At 35.2% G+C, this 20113-nt stretch overlaps 1 protein-coding gene and 1 pseudogene across 2 annotated transcripts; one reads left to right on the forward strand and one right to left on the reverse strand.

Annotated features, from left to right (window-relative positions):
* The first annotated feature begins 749 nt into the window (after positions 1 to 749).
* Positions 750 to 2292, forward strand: LOC147934705 (uncharacterized; annotated as a pseudogene).
* An 11916-nt stretch (positions 2293 to 14208) lies between these two features.
* Positions 14209 to 16599, reverse strand: LOC104724669 (BOI-related E3 ubiquitin-protein ligase 1). Of its 2 annotated transcripts, none has more exons than XM_010443210.3 (4): positions 15897 to 16599; positions 15745 to 15815; positions 15352 to 15626; positions 14209 to 15002 (listed from the first exon to the last, which is right to left on the reverse strand). In XM_010443210.3, exons 1-4 carry the CDS (start codon positions 15944 to 15946, stop codon positions 14469 to 14471), a joined length of 930 nt encoding a protein of 309 aa, XP_010441512.2. In that variant the 5' UTR covers positions 15947 to 16599; the 3' UTR covers positions 14209 to 14468. The 2 variants fall into 2 exon arrangements, with proteins under 2 accessions (XP_010441512.2, XP_087332022.1); XM_087475896.1 differs by having other exon boundaries at positions 15802 to 15815; positions 15897 to 16233.
* Between the last annotated feature and the right edge of the window lie 3514 nt (positions 16600 to 20113).

Raw genomic sequence — 20113 nt, forward strand, 5'->3', positions numbered from 1 at the left:
CAGAACAAGACTTAGGAAAGATTTAAACCAGAACAAGAAAAACCAGAACAAGAATTAAAACAAGAACAAGACTTAGAAAACAGAACCAAACTAGACTTACATAACAGAACCAAACATGATTTACAACAAGAAACAAATAAGGACCAATCAAGACTTAAAAACGGAACCAAACTAGACTGAGTATACCCGAGTGAGATCACAAGGTTCACGGGTTGAAGAGCAGAGCCACACATGAGAAAAACAAAACAAGAACAGAACCAAACAACACTAACAAGAGCAAAACCCAACAACACTAACAAGAGTAGAACCAAACAACACAAACAAGAGCAGAACCAAACAACAGTTAATAAGAACAGAACCTTAAAACACAAACAAGAGCAGAACCAAACAACACTAATATAGCTCCGAAGGTGAAAGCTTTAGGAGGAAATAGGGATTTGTGCAAACTTCAAACAGGTTAAAAGGGAATGGCTTTGACTCACATCACCAGACTACTGAAACTACCAAAGACAAGGATACCAAACTAATTAAACTATTTAAACTACCAAAGACAATGTCATTTATATGAATCATCGTTGTTATTAGCCTTATCAAATGTCCAATATAACTTGCAAACAAAAGGGAAATCATTCAATCATATACCAAACTCAAAACAGGCCATATAAACTCAATTGTCTCTTCTTTAGTCTAATTTTCCTGTTTTTTCCCCTTTTTTAATTATTTTGTTTCCCCTTTTAAAACTCATCTGAACCCTTCTAAACCCAAGACTCTTGGTGAAAGTTACAACAATCAATAAGAAAGGGAGAAGATGGTCTCCGGTGATCTCCATCCATCACCCTCCATATGCATCACCTTGGCCAAAATCAACATTGGTAGAACCTTCAATCTCTAAATCTGAGGTATCGTTTCGCCTCTGGTTCTCCTCCTATACCTCGTCTGTCACGCTAAACCACCAGAAGCTGACCCTACCTCCCATCGGAGATGCTTGCCTCACCGTTTAATCTTCCTCCATGTCCGTACGACGGTGGCCGCAATCTAAGATGTCCCCTACCAGCCAAAAGGAACCTAGGTTTCCAATTGGTGGGCTTATTCAACTCTGGTCCATTAAGCTGTTTAAAGCCCAATCCGATAATTGGTGATCCAAACTGCTATCTACTAAAGCCCAGGTCTGTTTTAATCTCTTCTTTGCTCAACCTTGGCCAATTTAGGAGTCGTTTCTTGGAAGCATTTGTCCGAAGACTGCAAAATGAATCAAGACGCCCCTCTGTTCCTATGTTTGTATAAGATTTCTATGAGAACCCTGCCATTAGATTCACCTAGGATTTATTATCATGAGATTATTAGCTTCCCGAAGAAAGGTTATGTGTGCCCAAATCCAAGTTATCTGAGAACCTTGCCTTTAGAATCATCTAGGATTAGTACTCATGATTTTATAAAAGTGAAGAAGAACGGCATTATGATCATCTCTCCAAAGAGCGGTGATTACCGAAGCTTCTTCAGCCTTGTTTATCTGCACCCCTTGATTACCGAAACCATCCATGTGCAGTTTAGCTACTTCAAGGAAGACCTTCATACGCTTAAATGCTTGGAACTTAGATCTGGGTTTCTCTTAATGTTGCAAACTGACTACAAAATTTGTGTGGAATTCCTTAATCTCCATGGCCGCAGAGGATTTCATGCGAGAGAGGACCCACCTGTTATGTTACTATATGGCATCTACCACTTGCGAACCATGGTTCTAGTAGCTTCACCTACATATGTCCTTGAAATTGTCCATTGACCACTATCATTCATACTATTCTGACGATTTCAAGCCACACATCCTCATCATCATTTCCACAAGCTATGGGTTGTATAAGCTTAGCCCCCACTCCATGACAACCGTAGCATTCACCCTCAAGCATCCGACCAACATCACCCCAATTCAAACTCTGGTCAAAGCTCTACCTTGCGTGGTCGTTCTCGTGCCGGCGAGAACCACGACTTTGGCTCTTTCACTAACGCCAGTTCGTTCTTCAAGAATGGCAACTCAGTCCTCCATTGACTATAATCTTTGATCTCACATGTAGCAAGAAGTTCTATAGCTTTTGGCTCAAAGCTCTCAAAGAATCATTATCGATTAAACTCATCTATCCTTTTATCTATTTTATGCTGGCCCTTTCTTGTTGTACTTTAAACGTTTGGAACTCATATTCCTATTATCTTTGTATACTTGGTTTCTATTCTAGTGAAATGAAAACAAGTTTGGCTCAAAAAAAGAAAAGTGTATGTCAATGTGCATTATTTCGATAGTTAGTATATGTTCTTTAAATAATTAATAGTATTGATTATGAATAAAAAGAATAAAATCTATTTTAATATTTTGGAGTATATTTTTGGTGTAATCCTAATTGTCGGGTCGGTTTTAATTTAAAAAAAAACCGATTGCACGAATCGGATCTTCATTCATTATTATCTCAGTCAAAATCGAAAATTTTCCTATTATTCGATAACAAATATTCGCTTTTAATGAAATCTATTTATTAGTATCAAATACAGATTTTCTATATTTATTATAGTTAGAAATAGATGAACTAATTTATTGATTCGAAATTCTAACGACATATTCGAATTTATAATAAAATATTCGAATTATTTTTTTCAAAATACACGAGATTATTGATTTATAAAATAAATAAATAAATAAATAAATGGACTCGTGGTATATTAGGGAGTAAATCCTAGTCTGAATTAATAATAAGAGTAGCTAGCAAGCATTTCAAGAACCCGTTCGTTAATTAATTGTCTTTCAAGAAATTTGAAAAATTAGGGTTGTAATCCTTCGCTTTATCTAAACGCGTTTAGCTCAACTACTGTATTTAAAGATGGGCTATTTCAATACTGTTTAGTTCTTATCTCATGTCTAGTAACTTATCATTTATGTTTATGGATCGACTACAAATATTATTATTTATTAATCGATCTCAAAGTTATAGTGTCAACCTGAATCTTCGTAACGTAAAAAATAAAAAACAAACAAAGAGTCAAAGAAAATAAAAAAATAAGAAGATTTCGCATAGTATATAGATACATGTTTATTACAAAAATTTGCAGAAGGTCCAATATAACTAATTTGAAAGAACTAGCATACTTTGGGTAGAGACATAGAATATAGTATGTATCTTTTAATTTTATTTGGGTAAGTATGAGTTGGTTTTCCACTTTCCTTGATTAAGACAAAGGCAGTCTCATATTTACGTGCCTTAATTAACTTATTTGTTTTACCATTACTACTATTATTTTGTCATCACCCTTGAATCCGGTGAGACAAGCTCATAGATTGTGTCCATTGTCCCATGGTGCCGAGCATATCCTAGCATTTGTGGAAAGAAGATGAGATTGTAGTAGTCAAGAAAAAATAATCAAATATTATTTGAGTTCATGAGCAAAGATGAATCTGTGAAATATTTTCTGTATTTCTCAATGGTAACAAACTATACAATTGTGTATTATATACACTAAACCGAGCTAAACCAATTCCTATTGAACTGGAAATTAATCTAATAAGCTTAACCAATATATACAATCTAATACCCCCTTCAAAATGGAGATGAGTAAATGTTAATGAATCCCATCTTGCCAATGTTGTCTCGAAATGGAGCCGGATGTAAAGCTTTGGTTAAGATGTCAGCAAGTTGATTGTCAGTACGAACAAACATGGTCTTGAGGATACCATCTTCAATCGATTCTCTAACTTTGTGACAATCAAACTCTATATGTTTCGTGCGTTCATGATAAACCGAGTTACTCGCAATGTGAAGAGCTGCCTGGTTATCACAATACAAATAAGCTGAAAGAGAGAAAGGTACCCGTAGAGCCTTCAAGATGTAGGTAAACCACAACAACTCCTTAGTTATCACACTCATGGCTCTATATTCGGATTCAGCAGAGCTCATCGAAACCATATCTTGTTTCTTGGACCTCCAAGACACAGTGACTGACCTATGAAAATCGCATATCCAGTAACTGAGCGCCTATTGTCGGGACAAGCTCCCCAATCTGCATCAGAGAATCCTTGAAGCGAGAAATCATCATTCATTCCATAGAACAAGCCTTGGCCAATGGTACCCTTTAAGTAGCGAAGTACCTTATGTGCAGCTTGGAGATGGAACTTACGTGGAGCAGAAGAGTATTGAGCTAGTTTAGAAACAGCAAAAGTGATATATGGACGAGTGATAGTCAGATACTGAAGTTTCCCAATCAATCTCCAATATTGCTTCGTATCCGTAAGAAGCTCAAGAGTAGAATCAGTAGGTTTTGCAAGCTCAACAATATAATCTTCATCACCCTCAGATTCCTGCTTAATCTTCTTCTTCTTTCTTCGAGAAAAACTGGTCAAAGACATCTGTTGGTCTGGCTTCATTGGTACAGCAGAAGGTTTGCAATCTGTAAATCTGGTAGTCTCTAACAAGTCAAGAACATATTTCCTTTGACTGAGACAGATTCCTTCATCATTCCTGGCAATTTCAATGCCAAGGAAGTATTTAGGAGGACCAAGATCTCGAAGTTGGAAAACCGAACTTAGTTGATCACATAGATTATAAGCCATATTAGCATCCGTAGTGGCAATAAGAGTATCATCTACATATACCAAAACTGCCAAGAAATGACCATTTGCTTCCTTCACGAAAAGAGTATGATCACCATGACATGTCTCGAAGCCAAATCCCACAAGAGTAGTCTTGAACTTCAAAAACCACTGTCTCGACGCCTGTTTGAGACCATAAATTGATTTATGTAACCTGCAAACAACATTAGGAGAGAAAACTTCTCCTTGTAACTCAGCATAACTTGTTGTTATCTTCATATAGATTCCCTCATCGAGGTCACCATTCAAGAATGCATTAGAAATGTCTAACTGATGTAAAGACCATTGCATCTTGGGTGCGAGAGAAAAGATCATCTTTACCGTTGCCATCTTTGCAACCGGAGAAAAAGTGTCAGTGAAATCGATTCCCTCTCGTTGAGTATATCCCTTCACCACCAGTCAAGCTTTATATCTCTCAATACTTCCATCAGCATGGTACTTGATCGTAAATACCCATTTGCAACCTACATCCACTTTATCAGAAGGTAAATCACAAACACTCAAAGTTTTGGTCCTTATAAAAGCACCAATCTCCTTTCCTGCAGCATCAACCCAGGCCTTGTCCAGTCTAGCTTCTAAAAAATTCTTAGGAATTTTCGACTTTGCAATGTTATTAATAAAAGCACAGAAAGGCTGAGATAAGTATGAATAAGAGATATAGTTTGCAAGTGGATATGGAGAAGTTTTAGTATTAGTAAGAGTATTATCATTATAACAATGAAAGTCCTGCAAATGGGAATGCAGTTTTCTCTGCCTGGTTGGTTTAAGTTCAGAAGGAACAGAAACCAGAGAAGATGTCTCATCATGATTGTGAGGAGCTTCAGAAGATGATTGCACTAAAGGCAAGTGTTCATCTGTGATTTTGGCAGGAAGAGTAATATGAGGAAAGAAAGTCTTTGCATCATCCGAGATAGTGGATGATGCAAAAGGAAAGATATCCTCATAGAAAATGACATGTCGTGAAATTGAAACTGAGTATGTCTCTATGTCTAATAGCTTGTAACCTTTGTAACCTGAGGGATATCCTAGGAATATGTAGGCCTTAGCTCTAGGTTCAACCTTAGTCCTAGACTTAGGTGAAGTAGAACAATAACAAAGACAACCAAAAGCTTTTAAACTATGATAATCAGAGATCTTAGAGGTTAATCGTTCGAAGGGTGTCTTATTGTCTATAACCGGAGAAGCTAACCTATTAATAAGGAAGACCTTTGTAAGAACACAATCACCCCAATATTCTAATGGAACCCTAGACTGAAACATAAAAGCTCTAGCGACATTTAACAAATGTTGATGTTTTCTTTCTACAACTGAGTTCTGTTCAGGGGTTTCAGGACATGAATGATATGCTTTTATGCCATGCTTCAAATATAAATCAGTAAATTTCAATTCATGAGCATTATCAGACCGCACAGAACAAACTTTAGCATTATATTGAGTTTCTACTAGCTTTAAGAAACCAGGAAAAACGTTATAACATCAGATTTCTGTTTAAGCATGTACAACCAAGTAGCTCGACTAAAATCATCAACTATTGTCAAGAAATATCTATAACCATCAACAGTTGGAACAAAAAAAGGATCCCAAGTATCAATATGAGTTAAGTCAAAGGGTTTGTCTCTTATATGATTCAACGGTTTAAAAGGTAAATGCTTTTGTTTCGATAAATGAAAAATATGACAATGAGTTTTATCTTTATTTATTTTCGACTTGGATAGTAACAATACATCAGAAATAGATTCTATCTTAGCATTAGATGGGTGTCCTAACCTTTATGCCATATATCTGTATTAACTGAAGAGACAGAACAAACAGACTTACCAGGAAAAGAAGAACTAGAAACATTAACAAGGGTTTTATCCAAATGCAGAACGTATAAATTCGCAACTTGACTATCTTTGCCAATCATTAGGTCCTGAGTAAGAGCATGTATCACACAATCATCAGAAGTAAAACTGACTTTAGACTTCAAAAATTTTGTGATGACACTAACACTCAAAAAGTTAAATTTGAATTCAGGAATATGCAACACATTATGTAAGGACAATGCATTTGTAAGCTGTATATAACCGGTTCCTTCTATTTTGACAGTCTGGCCATTGGGAAGACGAACAAAGGTTCTATCTAAAGACCTATAATCAACATAAAGATTTCTTTCATGAGTAACATGGTGACTAGCCCCTGAATCTATGACCCAAGCTCTAAAAGACAACTCAGTTTCATGAGGTATAGAGGAAGTCAACTTGTCATAGAAACTGAAATCATATAAAGATAGTTGGTACGGAATTTGAAGTCGAAACTATGGCTTTAGCAGGGAATGAAGTGACACTCGAGGATTGAAGCTTGGTGCTCAGATAAGAGATCATCTGTTGGAGTTGTTCATTCGACATATCTTCACTGAAACTCTCCTTAGGCGCATCTTTAATATCTTCGACATGACCAGTACTTGCCAAGTTAGTACTTCCAACATAGTTGTTCTTCTTTGCCCTTGGATGTCCTGGGGGATATCCATGAAGTTTGTAGCATTTATCCGCAGTATGTCCAACAAGCGAGCAATGAGAACACGTAGGTTTCTGGAAGTTTCCTTGTGCCATTAGGATTGAATTCTGATTTGGGATCAAAGCTTGAGATTGGAAAGCAGTAGGATTAGAGATTGGTCGAGAAGACACTCCTACCACTCTCTAACTCTCATCTTGATCCAAAATATTGTAGATCTCATTCAAACTTGGACTTGGCTTCATATTCAGTATCTGACTCCTGATGTTCCCAAAATCATCATTCAACCCCATAAGAAACTGAATAACTCTACTCGTATCAGCTTCATCAAGCAGCTCCTTAACTTGATCACAATCACATTTCTTCACTGTTCTAGACTTTGTGTTGGATAATTGTTCCCACATAGTCTTCTTCTTCGTGAAGTAACTGGATAAGTCGAGTGATCCTTGTCTCAGAGTCATCACGGCTTGCTCAAGCTGATATCTCCTCGGAAGGTTGTTCACTTTAAACCTCGTGAACAAATCATTCCACATTTCAACTGCATCTTGATAGTAAAGGATACTATCATAGATCTCCTTACTCACAACATTTAAAATCCATGATTTCACCATGCTATTACATCTACTCCAGATCTTGAATTCATAATCACTTTCACATGGCCTAGGGATAGATCCATCAATAAAACTAAGCTTGTTCTTAGCTTCTAGACTAATCTTCATAGCAATTGACCAGTTGTTATAATTTGTACCATCAAGAGTGTGAGCGACGATCATCAAACCGGGGTATCGGAGGATTGGAGATAAAACGGATTATCGGATTCTGTTGAGTGTCGCAATAAAGATCCTTGAGCTCCATATCCTTCCGATCGAAGAGCACGACGTTGTTTCACCAAATCATCTTCAAGATCGTCAACAACAGTGGAACCGCAAACAATCCTAGCTGTGGATGCTTCTCCTTCAGGTGTTTCACTTCGATTTCTCAATTTCCCCCCTTTCCGCAATCAAAAGAGTCGTCGGTGATGGTCCGGCGATGATAGAAGCGATTCGACGATAAGAATTTGAAGAATTTGAAAAAGAAGATGAAATAACAGATTTACGCGGAAGAAAAGCTCTGATACCATATTTGAGTTCATGAGCAAAGATGAATCTGTGAAATGTTTTATGTATTTCTCAATCGTAACAAATTATACAATTGTGTATTATATATACTAAACCGAGTTAAACCAATTCCTATTGAACCGAAAATTAATCTAATAAGCTTAACCAATATATACAATCTAATAAATATGATGTTAAGAAGTAAATGAATTACCAACAGAAATATAATGGTGGCCGTTATGATTCACTTTGGAGGTTTAATTTTGTTATTGATCTCTAGTGCCTAGTTTTTGGTATACATAATGTACCATAGCGGTTGTTTAGGGCCTTTTATAAAAGTAAAAATGTTAAAAAATGATATGACTGTTACATAGTTGATTTCAGTTATCTAATCCATCTCAGGAATCATATTCCTTAATAGAATCCCAACCTGCGTCATTTGTCGCAAACTATGCATATTTACCATAATTGGATTTTATCATGCCAAACTTAAAATAGAGAAATTAGCTGCAGAAATAGATGCAAAGATGAAACTAGTGAAGTTCTTTGAAAAGAACACAAAATATGCTTTATCGTTCAAGACCTCAATCATCTAATCGAAAAATTTGATGTATCTCACAACTTGACCATTTTCTAAAGCTTATTAAAATATATATTTATATATATATATTCCTTAATAGTTGATACTTTTACATAACAAACTACAAATTTGTTATTAATATATATATATATATATATAGGATCATATTTAAATCCCAAATATATAATCTGTAATTTAGGGAATTAGCATTTGGGTATAGACATGAAATGGAAATATATAATTGTTTTTCGATTTTATTTCTGCCCGTCCATGTGAGAGTGGGTTTTCCACTTTCCTTGATTTAAGACAAAAGCAGTTTCATGTATTGACTTAGTGGGACTTAGTGACCCCTTTGTTTTACCAATATAAAATGTGAACAAAATCTACTCTTGTTCGTTAAAGTCTAGTAATTTACATGAACTCTAAGATCTTTTAAACAATATGATTAATTATATGACAGAATTATAAAAGAGGATTAACGGTAAAATAGTTTGATTCGTTTTTTTTATATAACAATATAACTAAATATCTTATAATATTTAATTATAACACAAATTGTAAAATAATATAAATTAATTCCAAATAATGACTTAAACCAATAAGTGCCAAAACAACAATATGCACAACAAAAACATAAATCATAACCAATAATCTAACAAATTCCTATCTAAGGTTCCAACATGAACAATATAACCAACAACACACAAACGAGACCCTAGATCATCCTCCTCCTCATCGCCATGATTCCACGTCACAAATCTGCACACTACAAACAACAATTAAGATGCGTAAGTATTATCACAAATACTTAGTGAGACAATTCTCCCATCTACTAAGCTATACACACAAATAACTGAGATTCCAATGTTAATCAACACACACAACACAACCAACCAGGAAACCAAACATTAGACAAGTTGGTGCCGACCGACACTGATACCTACTTGGTGTCGACCAACACCCATTCCGCAAACACGTTCTGCTCGAAGCCGATCATCAAATCTCCGATTCTAACCACCTCCAATCCATCCTAAAACTCGTCTAATAGGCCACAAGAAACTAAAGGAACCCTATAGCATCCAACACAAACAAGAAAAACACCACAACAACACAAAACAAGCAAAACAAAAAAGATCTCAGACTTAGATCAGCCATGGTCATGCACTCACCTCTTTTTCAGAAAATTTCTGACCCAAACTGACAAATCCAACACCTTAGAAGGCTTCTCCTTTGTTCCTATCACAAGATCTTCACTCCACAACAACAGATCTTCCAAACCAGCCAACAATCTCCAATCCCCCAAGAACACTCCCTCTTCTCTGTTTTCTCTCCAAAACAACAATAAGCGGCTTCTCCAAACCCTCAAGTCGATTCCCACTTAAATACTCCAATTTAGGGCTTCCAAAACCAAGCAAATTCCAACTTTAACGATTTAAAAAAAATTGGTCTAACCGGAATTATTGGTGTCGATCGACACTCCCCCTGGTGTCGATTGACACTCCCCTGGTGTCGATCGACACCCCCCCCCCCCCCCCCGCAAATCACATTATTTGGTTCGCGAATATTACAAGCGGAGTACCTCCTCCAGTCATTGTAGTAGAGATTCCTTGATGAACAGCTTCCTGATGTCTTGATCTTCTAGTTAGGTGATTAAGTTTCTCTCCTTTTGCCTATGAACTTATTTTTTATGTGTTGTCTTTCTGAGATTTATTTGGGATGCCTTTATGATGGACTAAAGGCATAAATTTATAGGTGGAGAGAGGACCTAATTTCTCTTTAAGGGTTCTTTAAGATTTAATCTCAACCGTCCATCAAAGTAGAGATTGATTAGGAAATACTCCTTTGTTACCAATTTAATTGGTTACAAAATATTCCTTTGTTACCAATTTAATTGGTTACCAAATATACATTAAGGAATAACAATCTAATTGGTTACCAAATAGCACTTTGGAACCTGCGAGATCAAGGAGTAACGATGCAACTTCCATGAGCAAATCAATAGAAGAGAAGATGGCCACTGTCTTGAGTCGAAGATGAAGGGGCGTTAAAAAAGCCAAAGCTGAGGATCTCATCGAGATGAGAATGTCTACTCGAGGTAGAGCTTTGTCAAGGGTTCGAGCAATGCTGAGAGTGCTTTGTTTATCAGTAACTAGACCGGTGGTTGTGGTGCTAGGGTTATGTGTGATTAGCGTGACGAGGTTGCGATAACCACCACTCCTTGGAGTCGGGGTCATAATGCCACTATTTTTCAAGCTTTTAGTAGGTAACTTCAAAAATTTGATGTTTTGCAAATTAGAAAGCTCGGTAAGTAGGGGAGGTGATGAAAGGAAGCTGTTGTAACATCGGTAACCACCGCTCCGTAGAGACAGGGTCATAATGTCGAGTTCCTTCAAGCTCTCGTCTTCAAGAGTAACATCCCTAGGTGATTCTAGTAAACAGTTTTTCAAATAAATCTTGTACCAATCTAGCAACACTGGTGACTTAAGATCCAAATACAGTATTTGAACAGATGGTACCGTTAAGCTACATAGTTAAAGGCTAAGATGGGGCAGAGTTGAGTTCAGACCAAACCTGGTTAAAATTTGAAGCATGGATTGGAGTTCTCTTTGAAAAAGGTCATCAAAGAAACCTTGTACTAGTGTTGCCGCAAGCATCGAATAGAGTCAGCTGTAGATATCGTTGTGGCAGTCTACCGAACAAAGGGATATAGCAAATTGTAATTTAAAATGGACTTGGACCTTATAGGAAATAGGGTGAGACTTCTGGATATGGGCGAAAGGAAAGAGCATAATGGGCCGAAATGGAACAGGTCCATTAGCAAAAACCCTAGCTCCCCTTTGACGATGATGCTTCGACTGAGAAGTCTGGGTGGCGGTAGCGACGAGAAGATGAACATATTTGGAAGGTTCTTCGCTGGAATTTGTGGCATCAGAGCAAGGAGCACTGACACCTTAGGGTACCACCCGGGAAAGGTGACTGAGGAATTCAGGGCAGAGGGTGGTTGATGGGTTAGAGTTGGACCTTCTGCCATCTTCAACATCGATTTGAGAACTGCTTGAAACCGGTGAGAGCGGTGGTCGAAGAGGTTCACACAGTCGCCAGATATGATGGATCTAAGAGAAATCTCAGATTTGAAAGTGAAGGTGCTGCTGGCTGTACAAAGGTACTCCTCTCCTTTCTTCATACTTGGTACTGTCAACGGAGGAAGGGCTCGAAGTGGATTCAGTCCTTCGTCGCAGGTTTTTGTTTCACTCGGTAATGGGACGAGAGGAGAAAAGAAATTTGGATATTAAGGATAGTTGCCCATATATAGAACAAATAAAAGGTTACAAAAGCTTAAGACAAGATAGAAGATTAAAAAGGGTTGGTAGATCCCGACGCCGGTGATGCAAAGGTTTTTGTATCGCTCGGTAATGGGAGAGAAGAGAAATTTGGATATTGAAGGTAGTTGCCCATAGACAGAACAAATAAAATGTTACAAAAGCTTAAGACAAGATGGAGAAGATTAAAAAGGGTTAGTAGATCCTGACGCTGGCGAGCAGTTGCATCACCGACGTTGGAAATCATTGGGATGGGGAGTGGATCGATATCTGGGTCTGAGAGAGTATCAGGATATTTTCTAGTTTTATTATTTAAAAAAATAGAGATATGAAAAATTATCTAGAATATGTATCTCTTCTATCACCGACTCTCGTTTACCCTAATATTCTCTCTTGTTTACCAGCAACCGCCAAGAAAAAAATTCAGATCTGAGGTCGAACTGCGGTGGCTTCTCTAGCACCGGCTCCGACCTCTTGTTTCTTTGTTTCTCTTCAGCTTTAGTTTCATTTCGTCTCTCAGTTTGCCTAGGTAAATTCGGTTTAATTTCAAGTGTAGGTTGTGACAGTTTCAGTGATGTTTGTCGATAAGCATTTCATCTTCTACCACGGTTGGGGAGTTTGATAAGGCAAGGTCTCTCCGGTTTTAGAAGAGTAGATTTCGTAATCTCCTGGCTGTTTTGGATAGTTTGTTGGATTTCCCTTTTACAATGTTATTTTGATCGTTTGTTTGATAGTGGAGATATTTAGACCTGCTACTTCTTTGGAGATTCTCTGATTCACTTTGGTTCATTCATGTTCGATCTTTTACCCTTCTTGATCTTTCAAAATTGGTGTTACCCAGTTTGGATTTTTCGCTCTTCAACTCTGCAATTTAGATCTGATCGAGATCTAGTCCTTTAGTGTGACTTCTATCTAGGTGGTTATCTGTCGCCTTGAGTTCGACATCCCCGTATCCAGAAGAAAGTGTGTGGAACTTGAAGTAGTTCTTCTTGCCGGGTTATGAGACACACTTTTAGGAGTTCTGTTACGGATCCAATTAGGCAGTTTGGCTTCGCAAGTAGAGGATTTGAGTGTCGATGGTTGGCCGAAAGCATCTTCGATACATTCTATCAAAGGATCTTTGGAGTCCTGGTTTCCTTGGTTGGTTCGATATGTTTCTATTTTTTCAGTTTCATTCGGTCTTTGTCTTGTAATTGTTAGGAAATTCCTCTTCTATCATTGTATCTTTTAGCCTTTTTGTGTTTATGTTTGATTCTCTTTGTTGGGACATTAGACTCTAGAGATATTTTTTTCTTCCGCCAGCTTTAGACTTTGAAAATATCTCTTTCTTCCGCCAGCATATGTTTATATTTCACAAAATTTCACTTCAGTTTATTAATAATATCAGATGAGAAAAAGAAAAAAAAACAAATTATCTAGAATATTTTACGAGCAACTTGTATTACACTTTCAAATGAAAAGTGAATTGGCATGGATTGGACTATTATTAGTTTGAAAAAAAGGCATGAAATGAGCGTATAGACTTGTAAGGTCGTATATGGCTAACTTGGCTATGACACTATGTGGAGTGGAAGTCACGAGTTTCTCACACAAAATTTTATATTCCTTTTCTTCCAAATTGAATTTACATCTCATGAAAAAGGACTAAAAGAGCATATACTCAGTGGCTTTGCAGAAAGGAATTCAGAAAATATTGTTTTTCAAAAGAGTTATTTATCGTTTCTCCATAGGGTTTAATTATATAAATCTATAGATTCTCCTTTTTTCTATGTGTAGAAAATTCATATAGAATTAAATTTGACATAGCAAAGGTTTATGGTGAGACTAATGATCCATTGACTATTAAAAAATTATTCAAAAATTTCAATAAACAGTAAATTATTCGTTTAGTTGAACTTTCAAAAAACACACATCAATCACTGTTCAGATCGACCAAAAACAAGAACTAATGAAAACTTCAAAAATATTTTCTGAACATTATACAAAATAATTAAAAACTCTAAAACCCCTAGAACATATTCCTAATTATACTCCAAAACTATAGCAACACAAAAACATTACTAAATATATGGTTCATTCACAAATAAAATAAGTGAACCAAACGGTCAAGGTTAACTTTATTACGATTTTCTACAAAATAAATAATAATAATAATAATTTTTAAGAAAAAGTAAAAAAAGACCACTGCATGTGGCTATATGTACATCAAAGTATCAAACCTCTCAAGCTGTTCAAGAATGAGACTCAACAGTATACTTTATGTAAATGATAAATTTAATTTATATAGATATTATTTTTAAAATAAAAATGCCAATTTAGTGGACCTAATATGCCCATTAAACAATGGCCCATCAAGAATAAAAAACCTCCACGCTTGAGTTCTTTGTGCTAAGGCAAAGCGGACAAACTCGTACGGAGCCGTCGCATCCTTTACACAGAACCAAATGACGACACGGCAAAGCCAACACAGTCGCCGATCGCCGCCGGCAAATCCTACACCCCGGTCCGATCATTTCGCACCGATCGGGATCCACGTAAGCCGATTCGACGTCTTCGGCTTCATCCGCACCGTCTACGCTTCCCGAATTTTGTTCAGCCGTCGTGATAACTCCGCCGCGGTGAGCTGCTGCAAACACGGCTTGCTGCAATTGAGCCTGTAACGACGTCGCTTCGGCTTCTCTAGCCGCTGCTCTCACCTGCCAGGCACGTGACTCTGTTTCGATCTGAGACGCACGTGCTTCTAGCTCGGCGTGACGACGCGTGGCTTTATCGACCTCCGCTTCTTTCTCTCTTAATCTCCGCCTAACTGATTCTTCCGTCGTTCTCAGTAGCTCACGATAGTGCCTATCGTTGTTTTCCGTTAACATGCGCCTCAGCTGCTCTCCCTTTTTTTTAATAAAAAAGAAAAATTAAATTAAATTTAGACAAAATAAAAATGATTTTTAAAACTTATTTTTAAATTAACACATTTTATTGGTTTACAAAAATGATCAAACAATAATCCAAAAAATGTTAAAAAAAAATAAAGTTATTTTTATTATAAAATTAACACATTTTCATGTTTTGATTTACAACAAAATTATCAAACAAAAATCCTAAAAATGCCACTAAACAATTTAATTAACTTTACATGATTTTTTTTTATAATAGGAATTTGTAGATTGTGGAGATAATAATTTTAAAACTTTTTTTTTGTGTGGAAGGATAATTATGGAGAAAAATATAGTAAGTCACCTGGATTTGAAGAAATCTATTTAATTCATCCGTTTGGCTTTTGATTTCTCCGGCGAGATCTCCGGTAAATATCGGAAAAGTAGAAAACCGTTGTTCTTGATTCTGTTCACGAGACAAACGTAGACCGGTTGATACTACTACATTAGGATTCTGTCGACGTCCGATAACTTGTGGCGGAGTTTGCGGCAGAGGGTTCATCGGAGCCGCCGTTGTGATATCTTCTAAATCAATCACCGACGACGAAACTTCTCTCGCTCGCTTTCTTGAATCAACCCCTGTTTTAAAGCCCGCCCGAACAAAGATAACAGATTCATCATACATACGGTAAGAATAAACAAACTGAGATTAAAAGAAAAGGTCATTGTTCGGTTCGGAGATTTTAGTAAAACAAACCGGTGTTGATTGAATGAAACTGAGATTTTTGCTCCGGCTGATTCGAACAATCATTACCTTCTTGTCCGTTTCTGAGATAACAAAACATCAATCACACACATGAATACATACATACATGGATACAGTGAGAGAGAGAGAGAGAGAGAGAGGACCTGTTGAGGAAGAAGAGAGTAGAAAGATGGTGATGAGCTTGAACCGCCATGATCAAGATTCAAGAAGAGAGAAAAAAAAACAAGAAAAATGAAAAGACGGAAGCTTCTTTCCTCTCTTTAATGGAGTATGTATGTATCAACTACGGTTGTATCGGACATGGTGCCGTGGTGATGAAAAGAATTGAAAAACTTTGGTTGCTTCGGGATTCTAAAGAAAATAAATGGTGAAGAGAGGAAGATGAATGGAATTGGCAAGTGTTTTTTTAAGGCAAAAAGGGTTTTTAATATAAAGTCTCTCTATTATATGCACATAGTAAGCATGATTCTCATTTATTATTATATCAACTCAAAATGTTGAATATTTGAATCGCATCTATGATTTATTTCACTTTACTTTAAAAAAAACAAACAAAAAAAAAATTGGAAACGGATATTTCGTTTTTTCTTCTTTTCTTTTCAAGATACGCGTATAGTCCAGTCATTCGTAAAGATTAATTAGCATTTTTTTTCCTTTAATTTTTGTTTTGCAGTTTTATGAAAATAAAGAAGGTAACTACTTGCAGAGTAAGTATCTAATATCCACCACATATGGTAAAGGTTCTCAAATTTGCAATGAAAACAAAGAAAAAAAAACCATTAATAATGATGAAAACTATTTTTTTTTAGTGAATGATACATATAGTTTCGTCCTCTACTCAGAGAGGGGATAGTTGGGTAAGCTTTGTAGTTTGTAACATATATAGTCTTGGAGCCTTGTTGAAGCTGGAATAGAATTGGCTTGAAGATATTGTCATAACGCGTGGATGCATCTCTCTATTCTCTACGACATATTGAATGAGCTTATTTGTCCAGTATGTCGCTCATCGTATCCCTCATATTGAATGCACATCAAAGCTACCTTGATGCTATACAATATATGATTTTGCGTATACATATATATATATATATGTCATTAAGAACTATATGGTTATTTTATCTTATTTTAAGAAGAACTAGCAAGAAAAAAATAGAGAAATGTGTACTTAATTTTGTATTCGTAGACCAAAACAATATAATTATTATACTTGGAATCAGGAAATATAATACTTCTAAGTTCTAACTATATTAATCGTATTATGTTTTTTTCAAGAAAATTAAAACTTCTCCTCTCAAGCTTTCTTATCCTTTTGGTGTTTTCTTGCTTTTTCTCTCGAGAAGACTCTGTCGTGTTTTCTCATTGCTGCTTTGATGCAATCAAACGGCACCGTCCTTTTTTATATAATTAATATATATATATATATATATATATATATATTCTTTTACTTCTTGAAAATGATATATTTTTATAATTAACATGTTAAATATTTGCTTAAATCCAATATAATTAACAAAAACGATGTAATTGTCCGAAACGAGTTAGAACGTTTGTGTAAATTTATTTATTAACTGTTCCTATTATTCGTGAATTCATCGTCAATATACTCTCAAAATTTTATACCAAATACACTTCATATTATTCATGATCATAAACTAGGATAGATACAAATAAAATTTACTGAATCATATTTGATGCTGAATTTTAGATAATACTGTATGGTATTGCAGGTAACTGACTTTTTCCATGATAAAGACATGATAATTATATTTGCGCGCGAACACACACGCATATATAGAGAAATATTTAATCGGTTTAGTAAAAGGATCATGATGGAACAGAAATCTAACAACTAAACAAAGATAATCAACAAGTTTTATCAAAATAACCAGCAGGTTAATTATGATTATATACTAATAGACTATTATATTAGATATTAGGTGAGTCGTCGTTGCTCTTTGGCTTAACCTAATACAATTCCAAATGTTTCATTTAGTTTTGAACATTAGGCGAGGAAGGAACCTATATATATATATATAATGATGTAAGATAGATATGATGATAGGAGAAATTTTGTTTTCAAGTTCAAACTAACTTTTGCCATATAAAACTCGTGATGCTGATAAAAAAAAATGGTTAATGTGCAAAATCAATTTATGTGAATTCATGTATAAATAGAACGATGACTATTGGACTACTATTATTATCTATGATTTGACGAAAACAGAGTAATTGTAGTAATTGTAAGTATAAAACTAAATAATATTGAAAATAGTAATGGAGACATAACACACTTTGGTTCTTTGCCCTTTAAAGGAGCCCACCCCACCAAATTGTGAGTTCTTGGGCAAAAACTTCTTGAACATTCATTTCTTCTCTTCCTAAAACATGTTATCCTCTCTTTTCAATCCCTTATTACCCCACCGAACAATCTCAGTTTCATATTTCCTTTCGTTACTATACATTGACGTTTATATATCAAAATTATATGTGTATATATATATAAACAACTATATACACATTATATCAATATATAGATATATTACAAAATATATAAAGATCGTGTGCCATTTGGTTATTTGGGTTTCTGCTGGTATCGGATGCAGTCAGACGTTTAAGCAAACCAATGTGATGTCGAAAATTTAATAGCTTTATTGTGTAATTTAAAAAAAAACAAATAATAAAAAAAAATTATAGATTTATTGGGTGGTGCATGTGACAAGGCAATGAAGGCATCTTCAAGAACACTTAGTGTATATCTAGGATAAGGATAATTTGGTGAAGGTAAAACAACAATATACATATCCTATGTATGGTAAGAAATGTTTTTAGTAATTAACTTAATTAGAAGTCTAGAAGACTCTCTATCTTATGTTTATCTCATACGTACACCGGTACACACCTATATAGGTGCAACTTTAGCCTTTGTTGGATTTATGTGTTGGCCATGATGAGAAAATGGTGACTTATTTGATGATAAAAGATGGAAATTATTTTATGTTAAATAGAAATTAAGAAATAAAATAAAAAGTGGAAAGAAGAAGAGTCAATATTTAAAAGGTGTAGAATTGATTAGATGCAAAATACACAATTGGACATCATTATTTTTCTTTAATTAGGTTTTTTAAAAATTATCCCTTTTGGCCACCTTCACGTTTCCTCATGAGTAACAATAATAATGCTCCACACTATGCAATTTCACATTCTCAACCAAAAAAGTCGTTTCCTTCTTCTTCAAAACGAAGGATATATATAAACATATACATACGTGTATATCATATGGTCATAGCTACATTCCATACCATGTTTTATGCGAGTTAACATCCAAATTAAAACATCGAATCATACATAAATTAGAGTTCTTTTTATATTATTGTTTACTATTGTTACATTTTTCAAAAATATATCTCTGTGCGGACCAATATAATGTAATCCATAGAGATATAATTGTAAATTTCTCTAAATTTTTATGTTTAATGATTTTTTTGAGAATACAAAATCAAATTAAAATTAAACAACATGTATTTTGGAATGAAAATTACACTCATTATTTAAAAGGATTATAGTGGGTAGGAATGATAGATGTTAGAATATTAGACTCTACACAAATAAGAAGTAAGATGAGAATGGACCATACACACAGACACAATAGATATGTGTATATATTCTTTTTTTTGGGTGTGTATATAGACAAAAGATGTAGAAGTAGAAATGTGGTGGCAAGAGCTAGACAGGTAGGCATAAACGTTGATGTAAGGAATGGCTTCTCTTGAGCCAATACATGATTTGGTCTAAGTGATCAATTTTCCTTATGGACTAATGAAACTAATTAGGATTGTTTTTATTTGTTAAAAAAAAAATTAGGATTGTTTTTAAAAATTGTTTATTAAAAGCACCATATCATGAAGGTTGCTTTGAATGTTGAGCCTATCGATTCATTATTTTTCCATTTTATTGTTACTGTTTAATGAGCCCATCTTTGTTTGTTGAAAATTTGAGAAGTAGTACAAAAGAAGAGTCAATTTTGTATTATTGTTTTAGGAAAAGTTTTATTTGGCTGTTTGTTTCTTCTTTCTCCAAAAGGTGTGGCTTGTGCCTTGGGTCATGGTCTCACTCTCACGTAAGAACCTAACTATATACAAAAATATTACAATACTTAAGAATAAGAGTAAAATCACCGGTCCAATTTAATGCATAATGGTGACATGTGTGAGTGGGTAACATGTGAATGGTAAGGTTAGTATTTGGTTCTTTATTATCGACGACTAATAAAATCTCTCTTCGGAGTCTATTTACATGAAAATTAGATCAACAAAGCCAATTCCAATTTGTTCATTTGGCTAAAATAAAGATCATTACATAT

The sequence above is a fragment of the Camelina sativa genome, chromosome 11 (genome assembly GCF_030686135.1).
Source record: "Camelina sativa cultivar CO46 ecotype springtype chromosome 11, ASM3068613v1".
Lineage (NCBI taxonomy): Eukaryota > Viridiplantae > Streptophyta > Magnoliopsida > Brassicales > Brassicaceae > Camelina > Camelina sativa.

What these genes read in the sequence shown, in the direction of transcription:
- LOC104724669 (XM_010443210.3), bottom strand. Translation starts at nt 15,946, where the DNA reads ATGGCGGTTCAAGCTCATCACCATCTTTCTACTCTCTTCTTCCTCAAC. An exon ending in ACTCTCTTCTTCCTCAACAG is followed by an intron (nt 15,816 to 15,896) that starts GTCCTCTCTCTC and finishes TTGTTATCTCAG; the next exon opens with AAACGGACAAGAAGGTAATG. An exon ending in ATAGATTTCTTCAAATCCAG is followed by an intron (nt 15,003 to 15,351) that starts GTGACTTACTAT and finishes ATTAAAAAAAAG; the next exon opens with GGAGAGCAGCTGAGGCGCAT.